The following is a 22,082-nucleotide window of genomic DNA, read 5'->3' on the forward strand; positions in this document are numbered from 1 at the left end:
AGTCTTTTAGCATTTATTGACTTAACAGCACTGGAAAGGAGTGATAACCAAGTGAAATTTAATAACTATAAATATTCAAAATACTTTGATCCAATAAAACAGCAAATGTAGGCAGAGGACTGATCTGAAGATGAGACTACAAATGGCCACAGAGAAGCAGATGCAATCCTGGGTTATGTAACTCATGTTATAGAGTCCACAGCAAGGGAACTAATTGTCCCGCTTTACTCCAGGCTGGTAAGAGTACTGCTCTTGTAAGGAGCCAATTCTCAGCAGCTATATATTCAGACCTCTAAGAACTGTAACATCATTTGTCCCTACTCAGGACACAACAGGCACTCTTAGAGTATAAAAGTAGCTACAGCTTCTCAACAGTAATACTTAATGGTCTTGCTCTCAGGAAGAGCTATCAATTGCTACCCTGTGCTCTCTTTTATGGTGTTATTGTCCCTGCTTCTACTGGGGCACATACAGTATTTAAAAGCATAGGCTCTTGAATTTGGCTTCTGGGTGGAGTTTTGGCTCTAACACATGCTTTTTAACCTCTCCATTCCTCAATTTCCTTATCTATAAAATGGAAACAAAAATAGGACCCTTCTGCCTGACCAGGCGGTGGCGCAGTGGATAGAGCGTCGGACTGGGACGCGGAGGACCCAGGTTCGAGACCCCAAGGTCACCAGCTTGAGCGTGGGCTCATCAGGTTTGAGCAAGGCTCACCAGCTTGAGCCCAGGGTCACTGGCTTGAGCAAGGGATCACTTGGTCTGCTTTAGCTCCCTGGTCAAGGCACATATGAGAAAGCAATCAATGAACAACTAAGGTGCTGCAATGAAGAATTGATGTTTCTCATCACTCTCCCTGTCTGTCTGTCCCTCTCTGGCTCTCTCTGCCTCTGCCACACACAAAAAAAAGGACCCTTCTCTTAAGAGTTGTTGCAAGAATAAATTAATCTATGTAAAATTACTTAGTGTTCCTAGCCCACATAAATGCCTAGTGTACTCATCCTGTTATTACTCTGCTCTTCTGTCTCTTGTGCACTGAATCTTATATCCTTTTGCTTGTTCAAAGATATGTTCCTTTAATTGTCCCCTTTCTCCAACATCAAAACCTTTTCTCTCAGTCATTCCCAGTGGCATATAAATGTCCCTCATCTCTTAAAAAATCAAATAACTTCCTTTAACCATACATCCCCCTACACATTTTCCACTTCCTCTCCTTGTATTCTGGAACCCATCCCAGTCAGGCTTTCATCACAACCCTCTACTGAACTGATTCTTGTCAAAACCACCGATGGCCGCCACATGGCCATATCCAAAGGTCAGTTTCTCAAGCCTGTCTCACTTGGCTTAGCAGCAGTATTTGACACACTTGATCACTCCCTTCTGGAAACTCGTTCTTCCCTTGGCTTTCAGGACACCATACTCAGTTCTCCTGCTTCATGAGCCACTCCTTTTCATTCTCATCTTGACCTCCAAACATTGGTGAGCCCTAGATGTCAATCATCAGCTTCTCTATCATAACTCAGTTCCTAGGTGATCTCATCCAGTCTCATTGCTTTCTGTATTACCCAGATGTTGAAGATTCCCAAATGTATATCCTTAGCCATACTTTCTCCCTTAACTCTAGGTTCCTATTATCCAACTGCCTACATGATAGCTTCACTTGACTGTCTTTTTTTTATGTTTATTTTATGGATTTTAGAGAGAGAGAGAAGGGGGGGGGAGACATTTGCTCAGACAGAATCAAACTGGCAACCTCTGCACTTCAGCTCAGTGCTCTAACCAACCAAGCTATACAGCCAGGGCTTCACTTGGCTGTCTTGATAGATATCTCAAATATCACATGCCTGAAGTCAGGTTTTGATTCTACCCTTCCCACCCTGCTTTCCTGCCCCCAATACTCTTTCCAGCTTCTTCCTCAAGTTAGCAGGTGAACTCTCCATCCTTTCCATTCATTGCTTTAGCTAAAAAATCTTTAAGGTTTGTTTTTTTATCTGACCTAGATCCAATCCGTCATTAAATCATGTTACTCCCAATTTGAACTATATCCAGAATCCAACCACTTCCCAACACATCTATTGCTATCAGCAATAGATCCCAAATAGGTCCCAAAACATAAGTAAACTGACAACAGCTTTCCAACAATCTCCCCGCTTCCATCATTACACCTTACACAGTACTTGATTCCACACAGAAGAGCCAAAATTCAAGCTAAATCAGATGTTACACCTCAGCTCAAAACCCTTCACTGACTTGCTATCTTCTTACAATGCTAGCAAGGCACTCTGTGGCCTGACCCCAGCTGTGTGTCGACCTAGCCTTCTCCTCCTCTCCCCACTTTAGTAACTTCCCTTCTCCTCCTCAAACAGACTAAGCATGCTCCTGCCTCGGGGTCTGCACTCCCTCCTGCGTGCAGTGCTTTTGCTTCAGTGATCACATGTCTCACGCTCTTACTTAATCAGGTCTTTGTGCAGATGGAGAGGTCTTCCTTGATCATCCAGTATCCCATTGCTAAACCGTCTCTTCTTTCTTCCTAGCATTTATCACCACTTGACATATTAGTTCACCTGTTGTTCTTCACTAGAATGCAAACTCCATTGGGAAAATCAGAATACTGCCTCTTGGCATTTGTTTACTGAATTGTTTTTCTTGATTTCTACATCACTTTTTCCTGGATCTCTTTAAATGTCCTTTAAATTCCCTGAAAGGATCTTAATCGGTTTCATTATCGTCCAGTATGAAGCAGCCCTGTTGGGCAAACTCTCAAGGCACCTTACTTTATAGGCTTCTGGCCATAATTTATTACTGAGTCCTCTCACCCCCTCTTCCCCAGTACATTCCACTTTTGCCTGAATGCCTTGATCTCTAGGTCCACTGAAACTAAAGAGTGTGGGTTTGTTTTGTAGAAATGGATTTTATTTTATTTAGAACTTTTAGAAATTTATATAAAATTGCAGTGAGGATGAAGGCAAAAGAAGATATTTTCAAACTGAAACATCTGTCATTGTGGATGTTATAAAAGGAAAAAACAACCAGTGCCTCAAGGCATGTGGTAAATGAGGTTCTCAGGCCTGACGCCATCATTTCCTTGGCAGGTACAAAGCTAGTCCCAGTTTCAGGCAACCTTGTTTTGCATCATTTGTTGCATTTTCTTTCTTCCAGTGCACCACAAGAGGGCAGTCTTTCATCATAGTCTACTTGTATTATACCAACTGTGTAGCGCTGCTCTAAACAACTTAAATGTGAAGTTAGAATATGTGCCAAAATTGTTCACCAAAGTAAATGAAACTCGGGGCTTACAACTATATCCCAAAAGTCATGGGACCAAAATACATCTTTAAAAGGAAAGTCATCAATTTAGCAATGATACAGGAAAAACCCTTCCAGATATATAAAATAAAGCAGTGATTTAGAAGGCTGTTTTTAAAAACGAGGGTACTGTTTCCTTTCTTGAATTCATTCACTGTAGCAAATTGTAGTATATAGATATGTTTTATTTCTGCAGACACTAAACTAGAACATTTAGGTAAAGAAGATTTATTAGTTTTTCATTTCAAGGGTATCTGTGTACTGTATACAAACAACAAAATTTAAAGAAGAGAAACACTCATATTAGGTATATCAATCACTACGTAGTAGTTAAAACCAATATATATCACAAACAAGCTTCAGTCATTGCTTTCTCTGGGCAATTCCTTTTGGCTGTAAACCACAGAGAGGGAATTAAAAGAAAAATAGATCATTGAAGAGTTGGATGCTTTCTAGCCAGATTTGGCCCTAAAAATTTATCCCTTAAAGGGGATTCACTTGTATACAGGACCTTATATTGTCTGGCATCTTTCCTTGCTCTGCATTTTTTTTTTTTTTTTAGCAAGGACAGAGACAGACAGGGACAAGCAGGCAGGAAGGTAGAGAGACAAGAAGCATCAATTCTTCATTGCAGCACCTTAGCTGTTACATTGATTACTTTCTCATATGTGCCTTGTCTGGGGGCTACAGCAGAGCAAGTGACCCCTTGCTCAAGCCAGCGACCATGGGTCATGGCTATGATTCCATGCTCCAGTTAGTGACCCTGCGCTCAAGCCAGCAAGCTTGGGGTTTCGAACCTGGGTCCTCTGCATACCAGTCCGATACTCTATCCACTGCACCACCGCCTGGTCAGGCTCTTGCTCTGCTTTAAATCTTCAATAGCCTCCTGAGCCTAATCAGATTTTGCCATGATAGCAACTGGAAGAATCTGTTATGTTTCATAAAACAATCCAAAAAAATCAATTGTCTATTCTCTCTCATACTCATTCCTCATGGAAAAAAAAAAAAAAAAACGCAAATCTTAAAAACTAAAGTCAAGGAAGCTTGAAAAAGAAACCTATATTTGGCTATGTGGTAGAAGGAAGTCAAACCTTGTGACTCTTATTTTCTGGCTTTGATCTGGTTATCAGTCGGAATAGACTTGCCCAAGTGATGGCCCACAGAAAGGCCACATTTCTTGTTTTTCTGCTCTTCCTGGACTTCCTTTTTCATTAAGAATCCTGCCTGGAAGTTTAGGTCAAAGAAAATACTTGGAGCAAAGTACAGTGGAGTCTCATCCCAGATATTCTCCAGGCGTTTCTTCCATCCTTCCAGGATCTGAATTCTGACATCCGCGGGAGTGTGACCAATGCTATATGTCAGTTGAGGTTCTAAGACCTGGAAGCCGCAGAAATGCAGAGTGCCGCTCTGGGGACACACAAAGCACAAAGGTGAGTCACAATACAAACCACCAACAGCCCGTACCGTGTACAAACCACAAAGGTGAATCTGGACTTCCCAATAACACTCTCACGTGGAGGCCTGAGGCACCCTGGAGAATCAGTTCAGAGCTGTACTCTCACCTGATCTCTCTTCCGACCTGTTACGGATGTTAGCCTGTTCAGCTGTGCTCTTTATATGAATAAAACCTTGAAATTGCCAGCCCAGGATCCTCTGCCAAAAAGCCAGGAGCTCTTTTCCATAAGGGAGAGTTACAGCTGCTTAGCAGCTAACACTCGCCAAGGTGTGTAGCTGTGTTCTTCCCTGCCTCTCCACAGAAGTGGACAAGACTTTATAAAGGGTCCTCACCACACAGTCTCCAATAGTAATATTAATTCTCCAGTCTGATAGGTGGCCACCTCATTTGCTCTTCTCTCACCCTCTTCCCTACAAGAGATTATCTTGAGAGTCCAGTGACCACCAAAAAGCATACTTCAGACTTCAGTTTTATTAGCTGAACCAAAGCATTTCTTAAATGTGGGGGGGGGCTCTAATAGACTGTAGCAGCAACTTGGAGAAAGGAGATGCCAGTCATCTGGAGAGAATCAGACCACATGGCTGTACACTCCTAGGGGTGATCTGCACTAGTCCTTGGTTAGGAAAGTGGTGTGTGGACACACACACAGGTTACCCTGTAAGCACAGGGGCCTAGGAAAGCAGGTGAGTCTTCAAAGGAAGCTCCTGTAGTTCTCTATCATTACTGTGCTTTCACCTCAGGTCTGTTTTCAGTTATCTTGAGGATATGGACCCCACAGAAAGCTTGATTAATTAATCCCCCTGAAGGTTCACTGGAAATTAGGTACCTGAATTGGCCAGAGAAGGATGTTCATATCCCCGTGGATACCCTTTAGAGAGTACATGGAATCGCTGCCACCCGTGGTGATGGAAAGCAAAGTCTTCTTATTCTGTAAAAGAAAAGTCACTGCCACTTCTCCAAAGAGGGCATACAGATGGCCAATAGGCAAATGAAAAAATGTTCAACATCACTAATCATTAAAGAAATGCAAGTTAAAACCACAATGAGATATCACCTCACACCAGTCAGAATAGTGCTCATTAACAAAACAACACAGAGTAAGTGCTGGCAAGGATGTGGAGAAAAGGGAACCCTTCTGCACTGCTGGTGGGAATGCAGACTGGTGCAGCCATGGTAGAAAACAGTATGGAGATTCCTCAAAAAATTAAAAATGGAACAAGCTTTTGACCCAGCCATCCTACTTTTAGGAATATATCCTAAGAATACCAAATCACTGATTCAAAAGAAGAAATGCACCCCCATGTTTATGGCAGCATTGTTTACAATAGCCAAGATCTAGAAACAGCCCAAGTGTCTGTCAGTGGACGAGTGGATTAAAAAGCTGTGGTGCATATACACAATGGAATACTATGCAGCCATGAAAAAGAAGGAAATCTTACCTTTTGTGAAAACATGGATGGACCTGGAAACTATTATGCTAATGAAATAAGCCAAGCAGAGAAGAAAAAGTATCATATGACCTCGCTCATTTGAGGAATCCAATGAACAATGGGAACTGAGAAATGGAATAGAGACAGAGGCGGGATCAAAGGGACCAGAGGGAAAGTGGATAAAGGGAAAGAGGATGAGAGGTTGAGATCAGAGAAGGGAAAGAGATTGGTGAAATTATATATACATAACAGCATTATAGATAGAGAACAGGAAAGCCAATATTAGAGGGAAGGAGGGAGTGTGTGGGGGGAGGGGGACAAGGGAGAGGTTGAAGGGAACACAGGGGTAGGGGGATGTACTTGGTAGGAAACTTGAATCTATGTAAACACAATAAATTAAAATCAAGGAAGAGAGAGAAAGAAAAGTCACTGCCCTGACATCTTGGTGGCAGGGAGTCGATGAAACAAGCTCAGGGGAAAGAACGCACAAGTCCACCCATCTGCTGCGGATGTTACACACGCTGGTTCCTCTGAGCCACATGGTATGACTCTGAAAGGACCAGCCTGGAAGATGGTACCACAGAGGGAGCAGGGGCCAGCTGAGGATTCCACACTCCTGGGTGTGGCAAATATGTGAAGGTTGTCATGGAAACACAAAATCATCGTTGACTGCTGGTGCCTAGGAGTTATTGGTTTATTGTTTTATTGTCCCCCACAGTGTTAAGCATGTGTCTAGGCATGTGATCTAGAAGGTTTCAAAATGATTCTTGTGTAGTATGTGGGTTTCTGAAAAATGAAGACAGACTATTTTTACTATGGAAAATTACAGACATAAAGAACATAGTACATTTGACCCATGGACAATGCAGAGGTTAGGGGTTGCCACCCCACACACAGTCAAAAATCTACATACTGGCCCTGGCCGGTTGGCTCAGTGGTAGAGCGTCAGCCTGGCGTGCAGAAGTCCCAGGTTCGATTCCCAGCCAGAGCACAGAGGAGAAGCGCCCATCTGCTTCTCCACCCCTCCCCCTCTCCTTCCTCTCTGTCTCTCTTCCCCTCCCACAGCCAAGGCTCCATTGGATCAAAGATGTCCCGGGTGCTGGGGATGGCTCCTTGGCCTCTGCCCCAGGCGCTAGAGTGGCTCTGGTCAGCAACAGAGCGATGCCCCGGAGGGGCAGAGCGTCGCCCCCTGGTGGGTGTGCCGGGTGGATCCCGGTCAGGCGCATGCAGGAGTCTGTCTTGACTGTCTCTCCCCGTTTCCAGCTTCAGAAAGAAAAAAAAAATCTACATACTATTTTGACTCCCCAAAATAGCCCACTGTTGACCGGAAGCCTTACCAACAAATGCAGTCAATTAACACACATTTTGTATGTTATATGTATTAATACTGTATTCTTGCAGTAAAGTAAGCCAGAGAAAATAAAATGTTATTAAGAAAACATAAGGAAGAGAAAATACATTTATAGTCTTTAGTAAAAAAGATCTGCAGGTAAGTGGACCCATGCAGTTCAAGCGTCAACTGCAGCTACCACCCAGCTTCAACTCTCAGTGGTTTGCCATTCTGTTCTATCTAATCCCTTACCTCTTTTTTCCTGGGGTATTTTTAAAAAGTCCTAAACATCATGGCAAAATATCTAATATTACAACTTGAATATGCATCTCTTCCAAAGACACCTGGAGCCTGATCTAAGTATGTAATTGTGCTCAAAACTCTGCCTCAGGATCAAATTACCCAGCATCCAGCTGTTAGAAAAAATAGAACCATTCACCTACCTTGAAAGGTCCCTTGTCATACATGGCAGCATACGTGTAAGCAAACTCCCCCACAAGCACGCGCTCAAACCAGCCTTTCAGGATGGCAGGGACTCCAAACCACTGCAGTGGGAACTGTGAGACGAACAATAAAGAGGTCAGGTTGCAAGCACCCCCTACACAGAAGAAGGCTCAGGATCCCTGGCTGCCACCCATGACCTCACTGAGGGGCGAACCTTTCTTCAGGTCCTTGTCATTTATCATCCTTGGTCAGTCAACTTGACACTCCTGTTTCTACCTACAGTTACAAATATTGGGTGGGTCTGAAGGCCACATACAAATAAGGTTTGTGTCTATGAAATACATTTGACAATGAGGTTTAGACAGCAAGGACTGCAGACAAAGTTTGCTTTGCTGTGTGATGCCTAAATCAATATTTTCTCAAGAGCTTGCTTTAACGTAGGCGTGGAGTCAAAACTATGAAACATGTAGTTTGTGCCCATGGACATAAAATTCTATCAGAATAAACAGAACCACTCCAGTATGCGAACAAGCGACCAAGGTTTATCAGGGCATTCTCATGAGAAAGTTGCTGGGCCGGCCTTTCATCCTGATAAAAGCAGGACAAGAACTAGACCAGTGTCTCTTCTTGACTCATGATTTAAAGGCAACGGCAACTGGAACAAGCCCAGAAGAAAAAAACTAGGACACAGAGGACTTTGTAGGACTCAACAGCTCTCCCGTTGAAGGGTTGCCAACCAACAGAAACAGGGCTAAGGAAGTAGGGTTTTAGAACAGAAAGAACACAGACCGAAAGAGAGTTGTGTTCCTGCCCTGGATCTGTCACTAACTTGATGCCTGACCTTTGCCATCCAAGCCCCAGACCTTGTTTCATTTGCTTCATCCGTAAAAAGAGGGGCTTGAGTGGTCTCGAGTGGCTCCTCCCATTCTCACATTTATGACTCTCCCATTGTGAGGGGTGAGATCTGCAGTGTTTTGGAAGAATTGGTCAGGTGTTTAGCAGATGTGCTTCCTTGTAAATGTTCTACAGTCAGAGTTGAGAACAGAATTGGTTGGCTTACAAAATATTAAGAGATTACTCTCTCTTTCTCAAGTTGTTTTTGGAGAAGTAAGTAACCAGAGCAGGGGCCAGCCCATGTGGCACCTTGGTATGAATTAAAGCACTCCTTCCCAGGATACTTTATTTCCATGTGGAAAGACTGTCATACATAGTACACCGATTTTTTTCTAGAACAAGACGTTTCCTGTCATCTGTTGGGAAACTTGTAATTAATATACAAAGCTCCCATGTTTACAGTGCCCTTCAGTATGTTGATATTTTGCAGTGATAACCCATACAAGTTGTACTGCTAGTAAAGAAGCTAAATTTAAAGGCCATTCATGTCCTTTCCAATTCTAAAATATGCTGATTCTGAGATGCAGACTTGATGTTGCTGCTTTGGCTGCACCCGGATAAGAGGCGGACAGCCTGGACCAAGAAGGCATCCTTTGTGGCTGATGGTGTGTGTCTTTGATTCATAGCAACAGACCTGGGCTAGAATAAGACTTCAAAGGTTGGGTTCTTTGTAGATGACTGAAAGATTGCAAACACCATAACCAGTATCACCCTTCTTGTGACATTTCCAATGTCATCTATGTTCCATGTTGAAGATCAAAAAGAGTTGGAATTGGTAGAAGCAAAATCATGGAGTGCATTCAGGCATTTTCAAGAAAAGATAATTCATAAGAAGCATACACTGCCAGTACTGACTGCTAAATAGTGAGGTGGCTTCCAGAAGAAGGGCTACGCCTTGCTGCTGAAACACATTAAACAGGACAATGCGTATGAACTGGGAAGCTCCAATAGCAGAGAAGTCGATCTCATGAATCCACAAATTAGTCAGGATTCTTACAAAGAGAAGGAGAGAATTGCAGGCTTTGTTGAGAGATTCTATGAAGAATCACTGATTGGTTCATTGCAGCATTATTATTTTTCATTGTATTTATTCATTTTTTAGAGAGGAGAGAGAGAAAGAAAGGGGGGAGCAGGAAGCATCAACTCCCATATGTGCCTTGACCAGGCAAGCCCAGGGTTTCAAACCAGCAACCTCAGCATTCCAGGTCGATGCTTTATCCACTGTGCCACCACAGGTGAGTCATTGCAGCATTATTTACAATAGCTAAAAAGTGAAAGGAACCTAAGTGTCCATCAACAGACGAATGGAGAAAGAAGATACGGTACACATTATACAATGGAATATTGCTTGGCCATAAAAAATAAAATAAAATCTGTGACATGGATGGACCTAGAGGGTATTATGCTAAGTGAAATAAATCAGAGAAAGACATGTCAAATGGTTTTACTTATATGTGGACTCTAAAGAACAAAATAGAAACAGACTCATAAATAGAACAGATGGATGATTGTCGGAGGGGCAGGGGGTTGGGGAGCTGAGTGAAAAAGGGATTAAAGAAGTATAACAACTGGCAGTTACAGAATAGTCACAGGGATATAAAGTACAGCATAGGGAATACAGTCAATCACATTGTAATAACATGTATGGTGCCAGGTGGGTACTAGACTTATTAAGGAGAATTACTTTGTTAAGTTATATAAATTTGTCTAACCACTATGCTGTACACCTGAAACTAATATAATATTAAATGTCAACTGTAATTGAAAAATTAAAAAATAAAAAAGAATCACTAATTGAAAAAAAGATTAAACATACTGGGGGGGGAGCTTAAGACTAACATGTCAAAAAAAAGACTAACATGTCACCTTTGCAGTTACATTCATATTTTCAAAGAGTAATACAGCCCCATTCACCAATAGTGCTGCGTTTGAAGTAATTACCTTTACAGAGAATGCAGTAAAGGGGGTAAGTGACTTTAAGACCACATGGCTAATTAGGTGGCAGGTCTAGGACAATAAGAATTCAAGTGTCCCATCCAACTCCCCTTCTGATGTCCTACCACACCTGAAAAATCACAAGGTCTGCAGCTTCCAGCTTCTTTTGTTCAGCCACAATATCTGGGCTCAGACGGCCTTCTTTATAAGCTAGAACAGACTCAGCAGGATACTGAAAGTTCTCAGGGTCCTTCAGTTTACCTGCAGAGAGGAAAAGGAGAGGCAGAGGCCCTGGGGCCAAGGCAGGACCAGAGAACCCCCAGGCGAGAAGTTCCACAAAGACCTTTATCAAAGGGGGGAGCCGCTCCTACCTGTGATGTCCTTTCTAGAGATGACAGGATTGAAGTTCATGGCATACAGGTCCGACACAGTGACCTCCCATCCTTTCTTCTTCAAAGCCTCTACAGCAGCCTCCTTCATGGCATAGTTGAAGGACGTCCTCTCAGAGTGAGCCAGTACGATCAGGGCTTTTTTGCCTATTTAGATACACACAAGGCATATGGAAAACAGCAGTTACCAACCAGCAAAGCCTGAGCTCCAGGGAGCTGAGCCCGGATCCCTAAGGGAAGAGGCGACTTTGTTAGACATTAGGTTATGCAGCCAGTCCATCCACTGCATCAGAAATAGATTTCCTCCTTGAAAATACCAACAATTAAAAGAGACATTTTAACTCGGTGAGAAAACAGCAGCTATTGTAATCAATGGTGTAGTAGGCATACTTACTTACCATTTACCAAATCCTGTAGGAAAATGATATCTCATTTTACTTTGCTTTTCCTGGGCACCTTTGCATTTATTTATTGTCATTTGTATTTCCTCCTTTGTGAAGAGTGTATTCATATGCTTGCCTTATTTTTCTTTCTTTTTCTTAAAATTTAAAACGTTTTCTTTATTGATTGATTTTAGAGAGAGAGAGAGAGAGAGAGAAAGAGAACCATTTTCTCTTTCTGGTGCTGTTTTCTTCCCATTCTATATGAAAATAGAATTATCCCCTTAGAAAACTAATACTGTAAAAGGTGTTAGAAGTCAGTGTAGCGATTACCCTTGCCAGATGTAATGACTGGAAGGACACAGAAGGGGCTTTTGGGGTGCTGCCAATGTTCTACTTCTTATGATCACACACGTGTGTGTTCCATTTGTGAAAATTTAATTAGAACTTGTGCACTTTTCAGTACGTCTGTTTACTCAATAAAAGTTTTTGTTTCAAACTGTCCTTCTAACATCACGTATAGAAGTAACTTATTGGCAGATTAAAGATCTAAGTTTTTAAAAAATAAAACCATAAGAATAGTCTAGGAGGAAAGGGAGAATTTGTATAACCTCAGGATAAAGTTACATAAAAATAAAAACAATTGTGTTTACTGAAAGGTACCATCAACAGAGTCGAAAGACAATCAACTAGAAGAAAATATCCTCAACTCTTAATCACAAAGTTAAAATCCGAAATAATGCCTACAAATAATTAGAAGACAGATGATGCAATAGATATATAAGTTGCCCTGGACAGGTTGCTCAATTGGTTAGAGCATCATCCTGATACGCCAAGGTTGTGGGTTCAATCCCTGCTCAGGGCACATACAAGAGTCAACTAGTGAATGCACAAATAAGCGTAACAACAAATCTATGGTTCTCTTTCTCTCTCTCTCTCTCTAAAATCAATCGAAAAGAAAATGTTTTAAATTTTAAGAAAAAGAAAGAAAAATAAGGCAAGCATATGAATACACTCTTCACAAAGGAGGAAATACAAATGACAATAAATAAATGCAAAGGTGTCCAGGAAAAGCAAAGTAAAATGAGATATCATTTACCTACAGGATTTGCAAAACAATTTAGGAGAAGCACCACTGAGGGCTATAAAAGATTGCAGGAAACCGGCACATTGCCAGTGGGAATATAAATTGCCTCAGCCTTTAGGGAAAGTAAATCAGGCTGAATCTCTTAAAATTTTAAAGGCATATAAATCTTTGATCTAGCTGTCCAATCTCAGAGAATCTGTTTTACAAACTGACACCCTGAGGACAGAGGGGCAAGAATATGTACTGTACTCTTCTTTTCATTAGCAAAAATCAGAAATAACCCAATTGTCTATTTTGGGGGGCATTTGAATAAATTATCGTATACACATACTATATTATGTTGTTAACAAGAATGAGTTAACTATATCCAGTGACCCAGAAAGCGATCCATGACATATTAACTGATAAAATGAAGTGAATGTGAATCCATTTTTTATAGAAAACAAAGAAGGAAGCTACATGTAGGTAGGTAGATTTGCAGTTATATTGGTATGAGGGACAAAAGATGTGGAGTGATAATATGTAACTATTGTATTAACCGTTTTCTTAGATAAGTAAGAGATGGCAAGGGGGTAGGGGCCGAGGGCAAAGATGAACTTTTCCTTGGCCAGTCTCTGTATTAATGAAATTGTTAGAATAAGCATACTTTACTTTTGCAATAACAGCAATTAACAGCAGCTTGTTCTGTGCTAGGCACTGCTCTCAGTGCTTTGCATTCTTTTTCCATTGTCATGGTAAACCTACAAGGTGGATACAAATAGTATCCCAATATTATGGATGAGAAAGCAGGCACAGGAAAATTAAGCAAGTTCCTACCTGAATTTACATAGTAAGTGGAGAAGCTAGAATAATTTCAGAGTGTAGATAGAGACAGATAAATCCATGCAACAATGAATGTCGAGTGGGGAGGAGTACCAGGAACAGGAAGCTCACCACCATTTCTCTGTCACTGGTGCCACTTTTTCATACCTCGCTAATGCTTAACAGGGGCAACTGTGGGTGGGGCTGGGAGAGAAAGCACCTGCCACTTTTTTGTCTTGTTGGAAGAAAATGTTAACTAGAAAGGCACAGGTAAGCCTTCAGTTCTCTGCCGGCTTTTATTATGAACCACACCTGTCATAGGCAGTCCCTATTAGGTTAAATTCAGCCAGGTGTACCACACCAAAAAAGATCTCCAAGCGTGGCCCTGGCATTTCTGACTCTATAATGCCATAAATTTGATAAGGATTTAAATGCTATGCAAGTGATTTATCTGTTTCCGGACGTCCTGGGATAATGGAAAGGAACCCCTGAAGCTGCCTTGACAAATTTCCACCCCCTTTCTTTCAACTCAGGGACTGAACAGCACTAGAAGAGTGAGTACATTACGCTCTGACACGCATTTCTTTATCTACCTCGACCTGAGTCATGTCAATGTTGACTGAATATGCTTTATCGATTTTTATTTTCTTGGCTTACTTGTTAATGTATACGTTATTTACTTCTTATCCATAGTAACAAGCGTTTTCTAAGTAGTAAAACATAAAGTTGCTTCTCAGAAAATAGGAAAGTCAGGGTATACGCCTTGCTTTCAAGGAGCTCACTATTAGCTATAGGCATGATTATTACCTTCAACAACAACAAAAGACGACACACAAACAGGAAGAACATATGTGCAAGAAATATAACCAATAAAATTTAGTACCTGGAAATAGGTAGAGTCCTAAAAACAACCCAATATAAAAATGGTCAAAGGTTATGAGTAGGGCGGCAATTAGCAGAGCATTCATTTATAATGAGCTGACAGTTATGCTTATATACCAGAGGTAAAGAGTCAATCAGATTTGTAGCCCAACTAAATACTCCAAGTATCTGTTTCTGGGCCGTTTTTCCTAGATAAACCTGAGTTTTGGGACTTGGAGGGTTCAGTTTCCCTGTCTGCCACTTACCTTCCGTATTTCCCCATGTATAAGACGCTCTCATGAAAAAGACGCGCCTTAATTTTGGGGCCCGAAATTTGAAAAAAAAAAAGTATTACATAAAGTTATTAAACTCAAGTTTTATTCATTGTAAAATTCATACAACTCCTCATCACTGTCAAAACTCCCGTCCATTAGCTTGTCCTCATCTGTGTCTGATGACGAATCACCGTCTTAAACAAAGAGTGCAAAAACAAGCGTGAAAAAGCGGGAAATGCAAGTAAAAAAAATCTACAACCACTGTATAAGCCGCACTCAGTTTTTAGACCCCAATTTTTTTTAAAGGTTCGTCTTATACATGGGGAAATACGGTATGTGACAAGTTAGATGTTCTCATAATTTACCCAAAGAGAGGTGATACATAGACAAATAACCAATGGAATTAACCTGACAGGGGAGGCAAGTGACACAGTTGCACAGAGTTAAACTGTCTACGGATTAGGAAGGGCCTTCAGAAGCTGCTGTTAGAGCCGAGTCTTGAAGGGCAAATGGAATTATTATCAGCATCTGTAGTTTAGGGATGCATTTCTGCTAGTCTTGCACGCCATTCTCCTGTCCAACAGAAGGGACCATACCTAACACAGCTGAGTCCATCTTTGTTAACGCGTCTCTCTCCCTGCACTGGTTCACTTTTAGACCTCACTAAAAAGGTCGTCTCTTCTCACAGCCCACCCGAATTTATGGGGGAAGGATAGAAACAGGAGCTCCCCTCTTCCGGCGCCTGGTCAGGGCTCAACCCGGAATCCTAACGCCTTCACTCTCCCAGTTTTAAGTCAAGAAAGAAAACTCAGGGCCGAGCCCCTGCGTCTCCTGCAGAGGAAGGAGGGATGGGGTCTGCGTCCTTCATGGGCACTCACCAGCCATGGCTCTGGCGTTGCGGTAATTGGCTGAGCTGGTGGTTGCCGGCCGATGCGGGGGTAAGATTTTGGCAGGCTTGCGGGTGCTACTCCCGGAGCTAAGGCTACTTTATATCAGACCTAGCCCAGCCCCCGCCGACTGGAGCCCGGGATCCAGCAAAGGCGGGGCAGGCCACCCGGGCCCTGGGGCGTGGGGCGGAGCTTGCGTGGCTGCGGTCCCGGAATTAAGGGTGGGGGTCTGGGGCATGGAGTAGGGACCCTGGGACGTAGGAGAAGGGTGCTGGGGTGTGGGAGGCGGTGAGAGGGACCTCATGGGTTGGGTGGGGGTGGGAGGCATGCCCATCTAGCTATGGTCTTTGTCCTTCAGGCCGGGGAAATTGCCTCTGCGTGTCTTGGGCTCGGGGAAATTGCCTCTGCGCACTCTGGGCACGGGGACAGAAAAGGGAGGTGCAGAAGATTGCGTTCCTTTTAGTTTTAGACTCGCTGAGTCACTGTGATTCGGAATTTAGGTATTGAGTGCTAAGGCGTGTAAGCCTGAGCCGGGCTGGGATACTTGCTCCCGGTAAAAGAGTTTTTTCTTCCTTTGTGAGGTTTAGATTCTTGAGAGGGAGGCGGCGGAGGGGGTGAAAAGAGGCGAGAATTGGTTTTACCCCCCACCAAGACTAGCTGTAAGAGAGGAGCATTTACAGGATGGCCAAGACGTAGAAGTTCAGTGGCTTTACACAAAGTCCTACTTAGGGCAACCGAAAAGAAGAGAGTAAAAAGATCTCAACAAAGTAAAAATCACTGTAAAATCTTCACCCTGTGGAAGAGAGGAGAGATACTGTAAATGTAAAGGAAAAAAGAAATAGAACGTCACAGTGTAGGCACCAGAAAAGCTACCAATAGTAGCTAAATTTCAGAGAGAAGACAGGCGAGAGGTGCACAGTGTCCTTAGGGTGAGGTACTTTGGGGTCACAATTTAAGGAAGTGTGAGAAGACTTAAGTGGTCAAGATAAAAATAACTCTTTAATACAGTGTTTTTAAAAATCAATCTGTGTATTTTGTACATCATTACTTTTTCCAGCAAAAGTTAAAAAGACAGGATTGGTTAACAGTGCCAAGTCAAGCTATGGTGAATCTAAAGCAAAAGAAGAAATTAGTTAATACAGATTCTTTATTTTGTTAAAACAAAACAAAATTCAACTGAGTACCTTTTAAAGATCTTGGCTTTACACAACAATTCATGAATCAGGCAGCATCCAGGCTGGTGGACAGAAAGAAGTTCACAGGAGCTGTACAAAGAGACTTTTATAGGCGGAAGGGAGCGGGAACAAGGATGTTCTACACCACAAAAAAGCCAGCTGGTGCCTGACCAGGCGTTGGCGCAGTGGATAGAGCATCAGACTGGGATGCCGAGGACCTAGGTTCGAGACCCCGAGGTCGCCAGCTTGAGTACGGGCTCATCTGGTTTGAGCAAAAGCTCACCAGCTTGGACCCAATGTCGCTGGCTTGAGCAAGGGGTTACTCAGTCTGCTGAAGACCTGCGGTCAAGGCACATATGAGAAAGCAATCAATGAACAACTAAGGTGTTGCAATGCGCAACGAAAAACTAATGATTGATGCTTCTCATCTCTCCGTTCCTGTCTATCCCTCTCTCTGACTCTCTCTCTGTCTCTGTTAAAAGAAAAGAAAAGAAAATAGGCCAGCTGGTAATTGCAAAGTTGTTGTCCTTTAGGGGATAGCGGGGGTCTACCAGGCAGGTTACATAACTGAGGCAGAACAGTGAGAAGCTACGCAAATTCCTGGGTGAGTGGAATGAGGAGAGAGACAAGATGATGAAACAAGGCCAAACAATCTGACCAGTTTACAGCCAGCTACTAGATGACAAGACCTTATCCTCCCCAACCAAGGACAATTGAGAACAAGTGGTTTATACCTTTCCTTCCTGACCAGAGAGGAATTGACTCTAGAGCACATCCATGCCCCTCCTCAAGCATGAACTTTTTACTTGCTAAACTCTAAGGGTCCCCTCTTACAACCAGGGAGCAGTGGGCAGTGACAGCTTGTCCCAGGCTGACCCCCAAACCTGTCTCCCAGGCCCCCTTTTCTCTGACTTCCCAATGAGCCAAAGCAGCTGTGCCTTGGTTCACTGCTTTCCTATAACATTTCTAGGGAGCCAAAGCAGAGCATTGCCTAGGCTCTCCTGTTGCTTCTACCCTAACTCCTTACTCGTTTCACTGTCCCCAGCTTTAGTAAACATACTCGCAAAATCACCTGGACTTGTAGCCCTGGCCAGTTGGCTCAGTGGTAGAACATTGGCCCAACGTGTGGAAGTCCTGGGTTTGATTCCCAGCCGGGGCACACAGGAGAAGCACCCATCTGCTTCTCCACCCCTCCCCCTCTCCTTCCTCTCTGCCTCTCTCTTCCCCTCCTGCAGCCAAGGCTCCATTGGAGCAAAGTTGGCTCGAGTGCTAGAATGGCTCTAGCCGCAATGGAGCATTGCCCCAGAGGGGTAGAACAACGCCCCAGAGGGGCCAAGCATCGCCGCCAGGTGGATCCTGGTCAGGTGCATGCGGGAGTCTGTCTGTCTGCCTCTGCCCCCCACCCCTTCTCACTTTTGAAAAATACCAAAAAAAAAAAAAAATCACCTGGACTTGTGACATTTTTCCTGCACAAAGTCAAGAACCCACATGGTACTGACTGGGCCTAGGCCGACTCAAAGGGCCAGTCCCCCTTTCTGGTAGCATAACTAGTGCTAGCCAAGTAATTCTCCCTCCCCGCCTGACCTGTGGTGGCGCAGTGGATGGGACATCGACCTGGAATGCTGAGGTCGCTGGTTGGGGGTCCTAGGCTTGCCTGGTTAAGGCACACATTGGAGTTGATGCTTCCTGCTCCCCCCCCTTCTCTCTCTCTAAAAACAAACAAACAAAATTTCTCCCTCCCACCCTTCCTCAAGAGGGTGGAGGGGAGAAACATCAATTTGTTTTCTATTTATTTATGCATTCCTTGGTTGACTGTTATGTGTGCCCTTGGTGTATCAGGATGGTACGCTATGCAACTGAGCTACCCAGTTAGAGCCAGGCAAAACTTGATTCACTGATTCAAGAAAGCCTAAACTGTCATTAATTCTTTGGTAATGTGGAACTTAGCACAAGCACTCTAGTTTGGGAGTGTTGTTTTGTTTTTAACAATTCCCCCCTTTTGATCAGACTCAGCCTGAGAGCTGTGATCAACGTAGAGGAGGGTAGAGGGGAGACAGATGGTGACGGAAGGAGACTTGACTTGGGGTGGTGAACACACAATGCAGTATACAGATGATGTATTATAGAATTGTACACCTGAAACCTATATAATTTTATTAACCAGTGTCACCTCAATAAATTTGATTTTAAAACCTTTTTTTTTTATTATTGAAAGCTTTAACACTACTTCTAGCTAAGTTCTATAATTCTCAGTTTTTGCTGAATCTCTCTGTGGTATTTATACAAGTCACAACATTGGGTTCACATGCTTTAAGTCATTCTCCTTGCTCTATTCCGATATTCTAGTCTTGGGGAGATCATCTATCTGCTTGGTGGATAATAGTTACAAACACACATTTAAAACTTTTGAGAGGCCCTGGCCAGTTGGCTCAACGGTAGAGCGTTGGCCCGGTGTGTGGAAGTCCCAGGTTTGATTCCCAGCCAGAGCACACAGGAGAAGCGCCCATCTGCTTCTCCACCCCTCCCCCTCTCCTTCCTCTCTGTCTCTCTCTTCCCCTCCCACAGCCCAGGCTCAATGGGAGCAAAGTTGGCCACGGTGCTGAGGATGGCTCCATGGCCTCTGCCTCAGGCACTAGAATGGCTCCGGTTGCAATGGAGCAATGACCCAGATGGGCTCAACATCACCCCCTGGTGAGCATGCCAGGTGGATCCCGGTCCAGCGCATGTGGGAGTCTGTCTGTCTGCCACTCCCTGCTTCTCACTTTGGAAAAATACAAAAAAAAAAGAAAAAAAAAAGAAAAAAAGAAGACTTTTGAGAGAATACAGCACACCAGGGAAACTACTATGATTATTAAAAGCAGGGTAATTAATTCTAATGTCTGGAATGCATTTTGGAGCTATGGTCCTCAAGACCCCAAAGTAATCAAAATCAAATAACTCAAAGGCTCCATCAAAGGTGTCACTGTTAACCTGACCTGTGGTGGCACAGTGGATAAAGCGTCGACCTGGAAATGCTGAGGTTGCCGATTCGAAACCCTGGGCTTGCCTGGTCAAAACACATATGGGAGTTGATGCTTCCAGCTCCTCCCCCCCTTCTCTCTCTCTGTCTCTCCTCTCTCTCTCTCTCTCTCTCTCCCCCTCCCTCCCTCTCCTCTCTAAAATGAATAAATAAAAAAAATAAAATAAAAATAAAAAGGTATCACTGTTTTAACACCAGCTGGCTTCATCAGTGATCTGTAGTTGGGAGGCAACCTCCCCAGAAGAGTCCGTCCAAGTGCAGCAGGTGATGTTGGCCATAGCACAAAATGAATAAATAAAAAAATAAAATAAAAATAAAAAGGTGTCACTGTTTTAACACCAGCTGGCTTCATCAGTGATCTGTAGTTGGGAGGCAACCTCCCCTGAAGAGTCCGTCCAAGTGCAGCAGGTGATGTTGGCCATAGCACAAACACCTCTTTGCCTAGCTAAAAGATAATTAAGTGCTCTCCTAGTATCAAGAACAACTTTAGGCCTGACCAGGCGGTGGTGTGGTGGATAGAGCCTCAGACTGGCATATGGAAGGACCCAGGTTCGAGACCCTGAGGTTGCCAGCTTGAGCGCGGGCTCATCTGGTTTGAGCAAAAGCCCACCAACTTGGACCCAAGGTCACTGGCTCCAGCAAGGGGTTACCAGGGGTCTCAAACTCGCGGCCCGTGGGCCGCATGCGGCCGGCCGAACAATTTTGTGCGGCCCGCAGACTAATCCACGAAGTTCAAAATATTTTGGATAAAATTAAGTAAGCCTAGGGGCCTACTTGTATTTTTCATTTCTCTAGCATCCTAGCTAGATATTAGCTTAGTTAACAGCAGTTGTGATGCGAACTACAATTTCTGGTCGTTTTGTGACACTGAAAAGTGTTGCGTAACAGTTGCCTTTTGTAGACCTAGTGCGCCCACCTAAAGGCTGTGATCTTGCTCTGCAGCCCACATGCTGAGTTGAGTTTGAGACCCCTGGGTTACTCGATCTGCTGAAGGCCCGCGGTCAAGGCACATATGAGAAAGCAATCAAAGAACAACTAAGGTGTCGCAATGCGCAACGAGAAAGTAATGATTGATGCTTCTCATCTCTTCATTCCTGTCTGTCTGTCCCTGTCTATCCCTCTCTCTGACTCTGTCTCTGTAAAAAAAAGAAAAAAGAAAAAAAAAGCTTTGGGCCCTGGATAGGGACCTTAGTTGGTCATCCTGATGCACCAAGGTTGCGGGTCCGATTCACCAGTCAGGGTATGTGCAAGAATTATCCAGTGAATGTATGGATGGGTGGAACAGCAAGTCAATGTCTCTCTCTCTCTCTTCCCTCTTCCTCTCTAAAATTAATCAATAAAAAAATTCTTTTAAATAAAGAACAACTTTGGCCAGGGAATCTGGGGATTTTGTGGGGCAGCCATTGCTTTGCATCAGATTCTGCAGTATTTTCAGGTATTAAGGACATGTTCCTGATCACAGCTTCATCTGCACTTACTCTTAGCCAGGGATCCTGGTCATTCCCATCCGAGTCTGTGACTCACAACTGGAAAGGTGACAGCCAGTGTAGTTTAAGGATCTGTAGACCATGCACAGTTTTATTATGGTTACCCTTGCATGTGTCCCTTTCTTTGTACAGAGCCTGGGCACAAGGTTCCCAGGTTTAGGGTTGTCTTCCAGAGTCAGAAACGGACTCCCACCGTCAAGGGGTCTGACAGAGGGGGCTGAGTCTTTTTCAGAGAAACTGAGGCAGTGAAAATCAGGGAGAAGTTTGTGATGGCCTATAGGATCATCAACACTGGGGTATGGATCCAACAGTTGCATGGGGACTGGATTGCCACACTTTCCAATGGCCTAAGACTTATGAACAATGGCACTATCTTTCTGGGCCAGAGCAAGGCAAAGCATTGGACCGAAAAACAAACAAATAAAAACATCATAAAGACCTTCGTGATTAAAGAATTAGGAAAATAGGGAAGGAGGAATGGAAAGATATGCTCTCGATTGTCATCTTAGGAAGAAGCAGCCTACTTTGATATTGGCTACTTCTCTTCCTAGTCGACCAGGTTTTGAGGTCTCCAGTGTTTGTACAGGACCGGATGCCAGGTGGGGCCATCTTCAGTTGTAAATATGTAGCCAAGGTCCGACACCTTGTAATTTGACAGAGGTGTTTGTGGTCAAGAGTACCTGATAGGGTCCTTTCCGTGGATCTCACTTTTTTATTTTATTTTTTTATTAGAATTTATGTATGAGTTTTGAGAGAGAGAGGCACTGATTCATTGCTGCACTCATTGATGCTGGCATTTGTAGATTCTTGTTCGTGCCCTGATGGGGGTTCAGCCCTGCAGCCTTGGCATGTTGGGACCACTCCCTAACCAACTGAGCTATCCCACCAGGGCCTGCATGAATCTCACTTTTGTAAAAGCGTCAGAG

At 43.5% G+C, this 22,082-nt stretch overlaps 1 protein-coding gene across 2 annotated transcripts; it reads right to left on the bottom strand.

Moving 5' to 3' along the window:
- Positions 1-3,518: 3,518 nt before the first annotated feature.
- Positions 3,519-15,896, bottom strand: NQO1 (NAD(P)H quinone dehydrogenase 1). Of its 2 annotated transcripts, none has more exons than XM_066242234.1 (6): positions 15,806-15,896; positions 11,167-11,331; positions 10,926-11,056; positions 7,966-8,079; positions 5,589-5,690; positions 3,519-4,713 (listed from the first exon to the last, which is right to left on the bottom strand). In XM_066242234.1, the coding sequence occupies exons 1-6, from the start codon at positions 15,807-15,809 to the stop codon at positions 4,408-4,410; spliced, it is 822 nt and encodes a 273-aa protein (XP_066098331.1). In that variant the 5' UTR covers positions 15,810-15,896; the 3' UTR covers positions 3,519-4,407. The 2 variants fall into 2 exon arrangements, with proteins under 2 accessions (XP_066098331.1, XP_066098330.1); XM_066242233.1 differs by lacking the exon at positions 15,806-15,896 and adding an exon at positions 15,467-15,726.
- Between the last annotated feature and the right edge of the window lie 6,186 nt (positions 15,897-22,082).

The sequence above is a fragment of the Saccopteryx bilineata genome, chromosome 9 (assembly GCF_036850765.1).
Source record: "Saccopteryx bilineata isolate mSacBil1 chromosome 9, mSacBil1_pri_phased_curated, whole genome shotgun sequence".
Taxonomy (NCBI): Eukaryota; Metazoa; Chordata; class Mammalia; order Chiroptera; family Emballonuridae; genus Saccopteryx; species Saccopteryx bilineata.

What these genes read in the sequence shown, in the direction of transcription:
- NQO1 (XM_066242233.1), bottom strand. An exon ending in CAGACCTTGTGATTTTTCAG is followed by an intron (nt 8,080 to 10,925) that starts GTGTGGTAGGAC and finishes TTCGTCTCACAG; the next exon opens with TTCCCACTGCAGTGGTTTGG. An exon ending in TCCTTCTCTGGCCAATTCAG is followed by an intron (nt 4,714 to 5,588) that starts GTACCTAATTTC and finishes GTGTGTCCCCAG; the next exon opens with AGCGGCACTCTGCATTTCTG.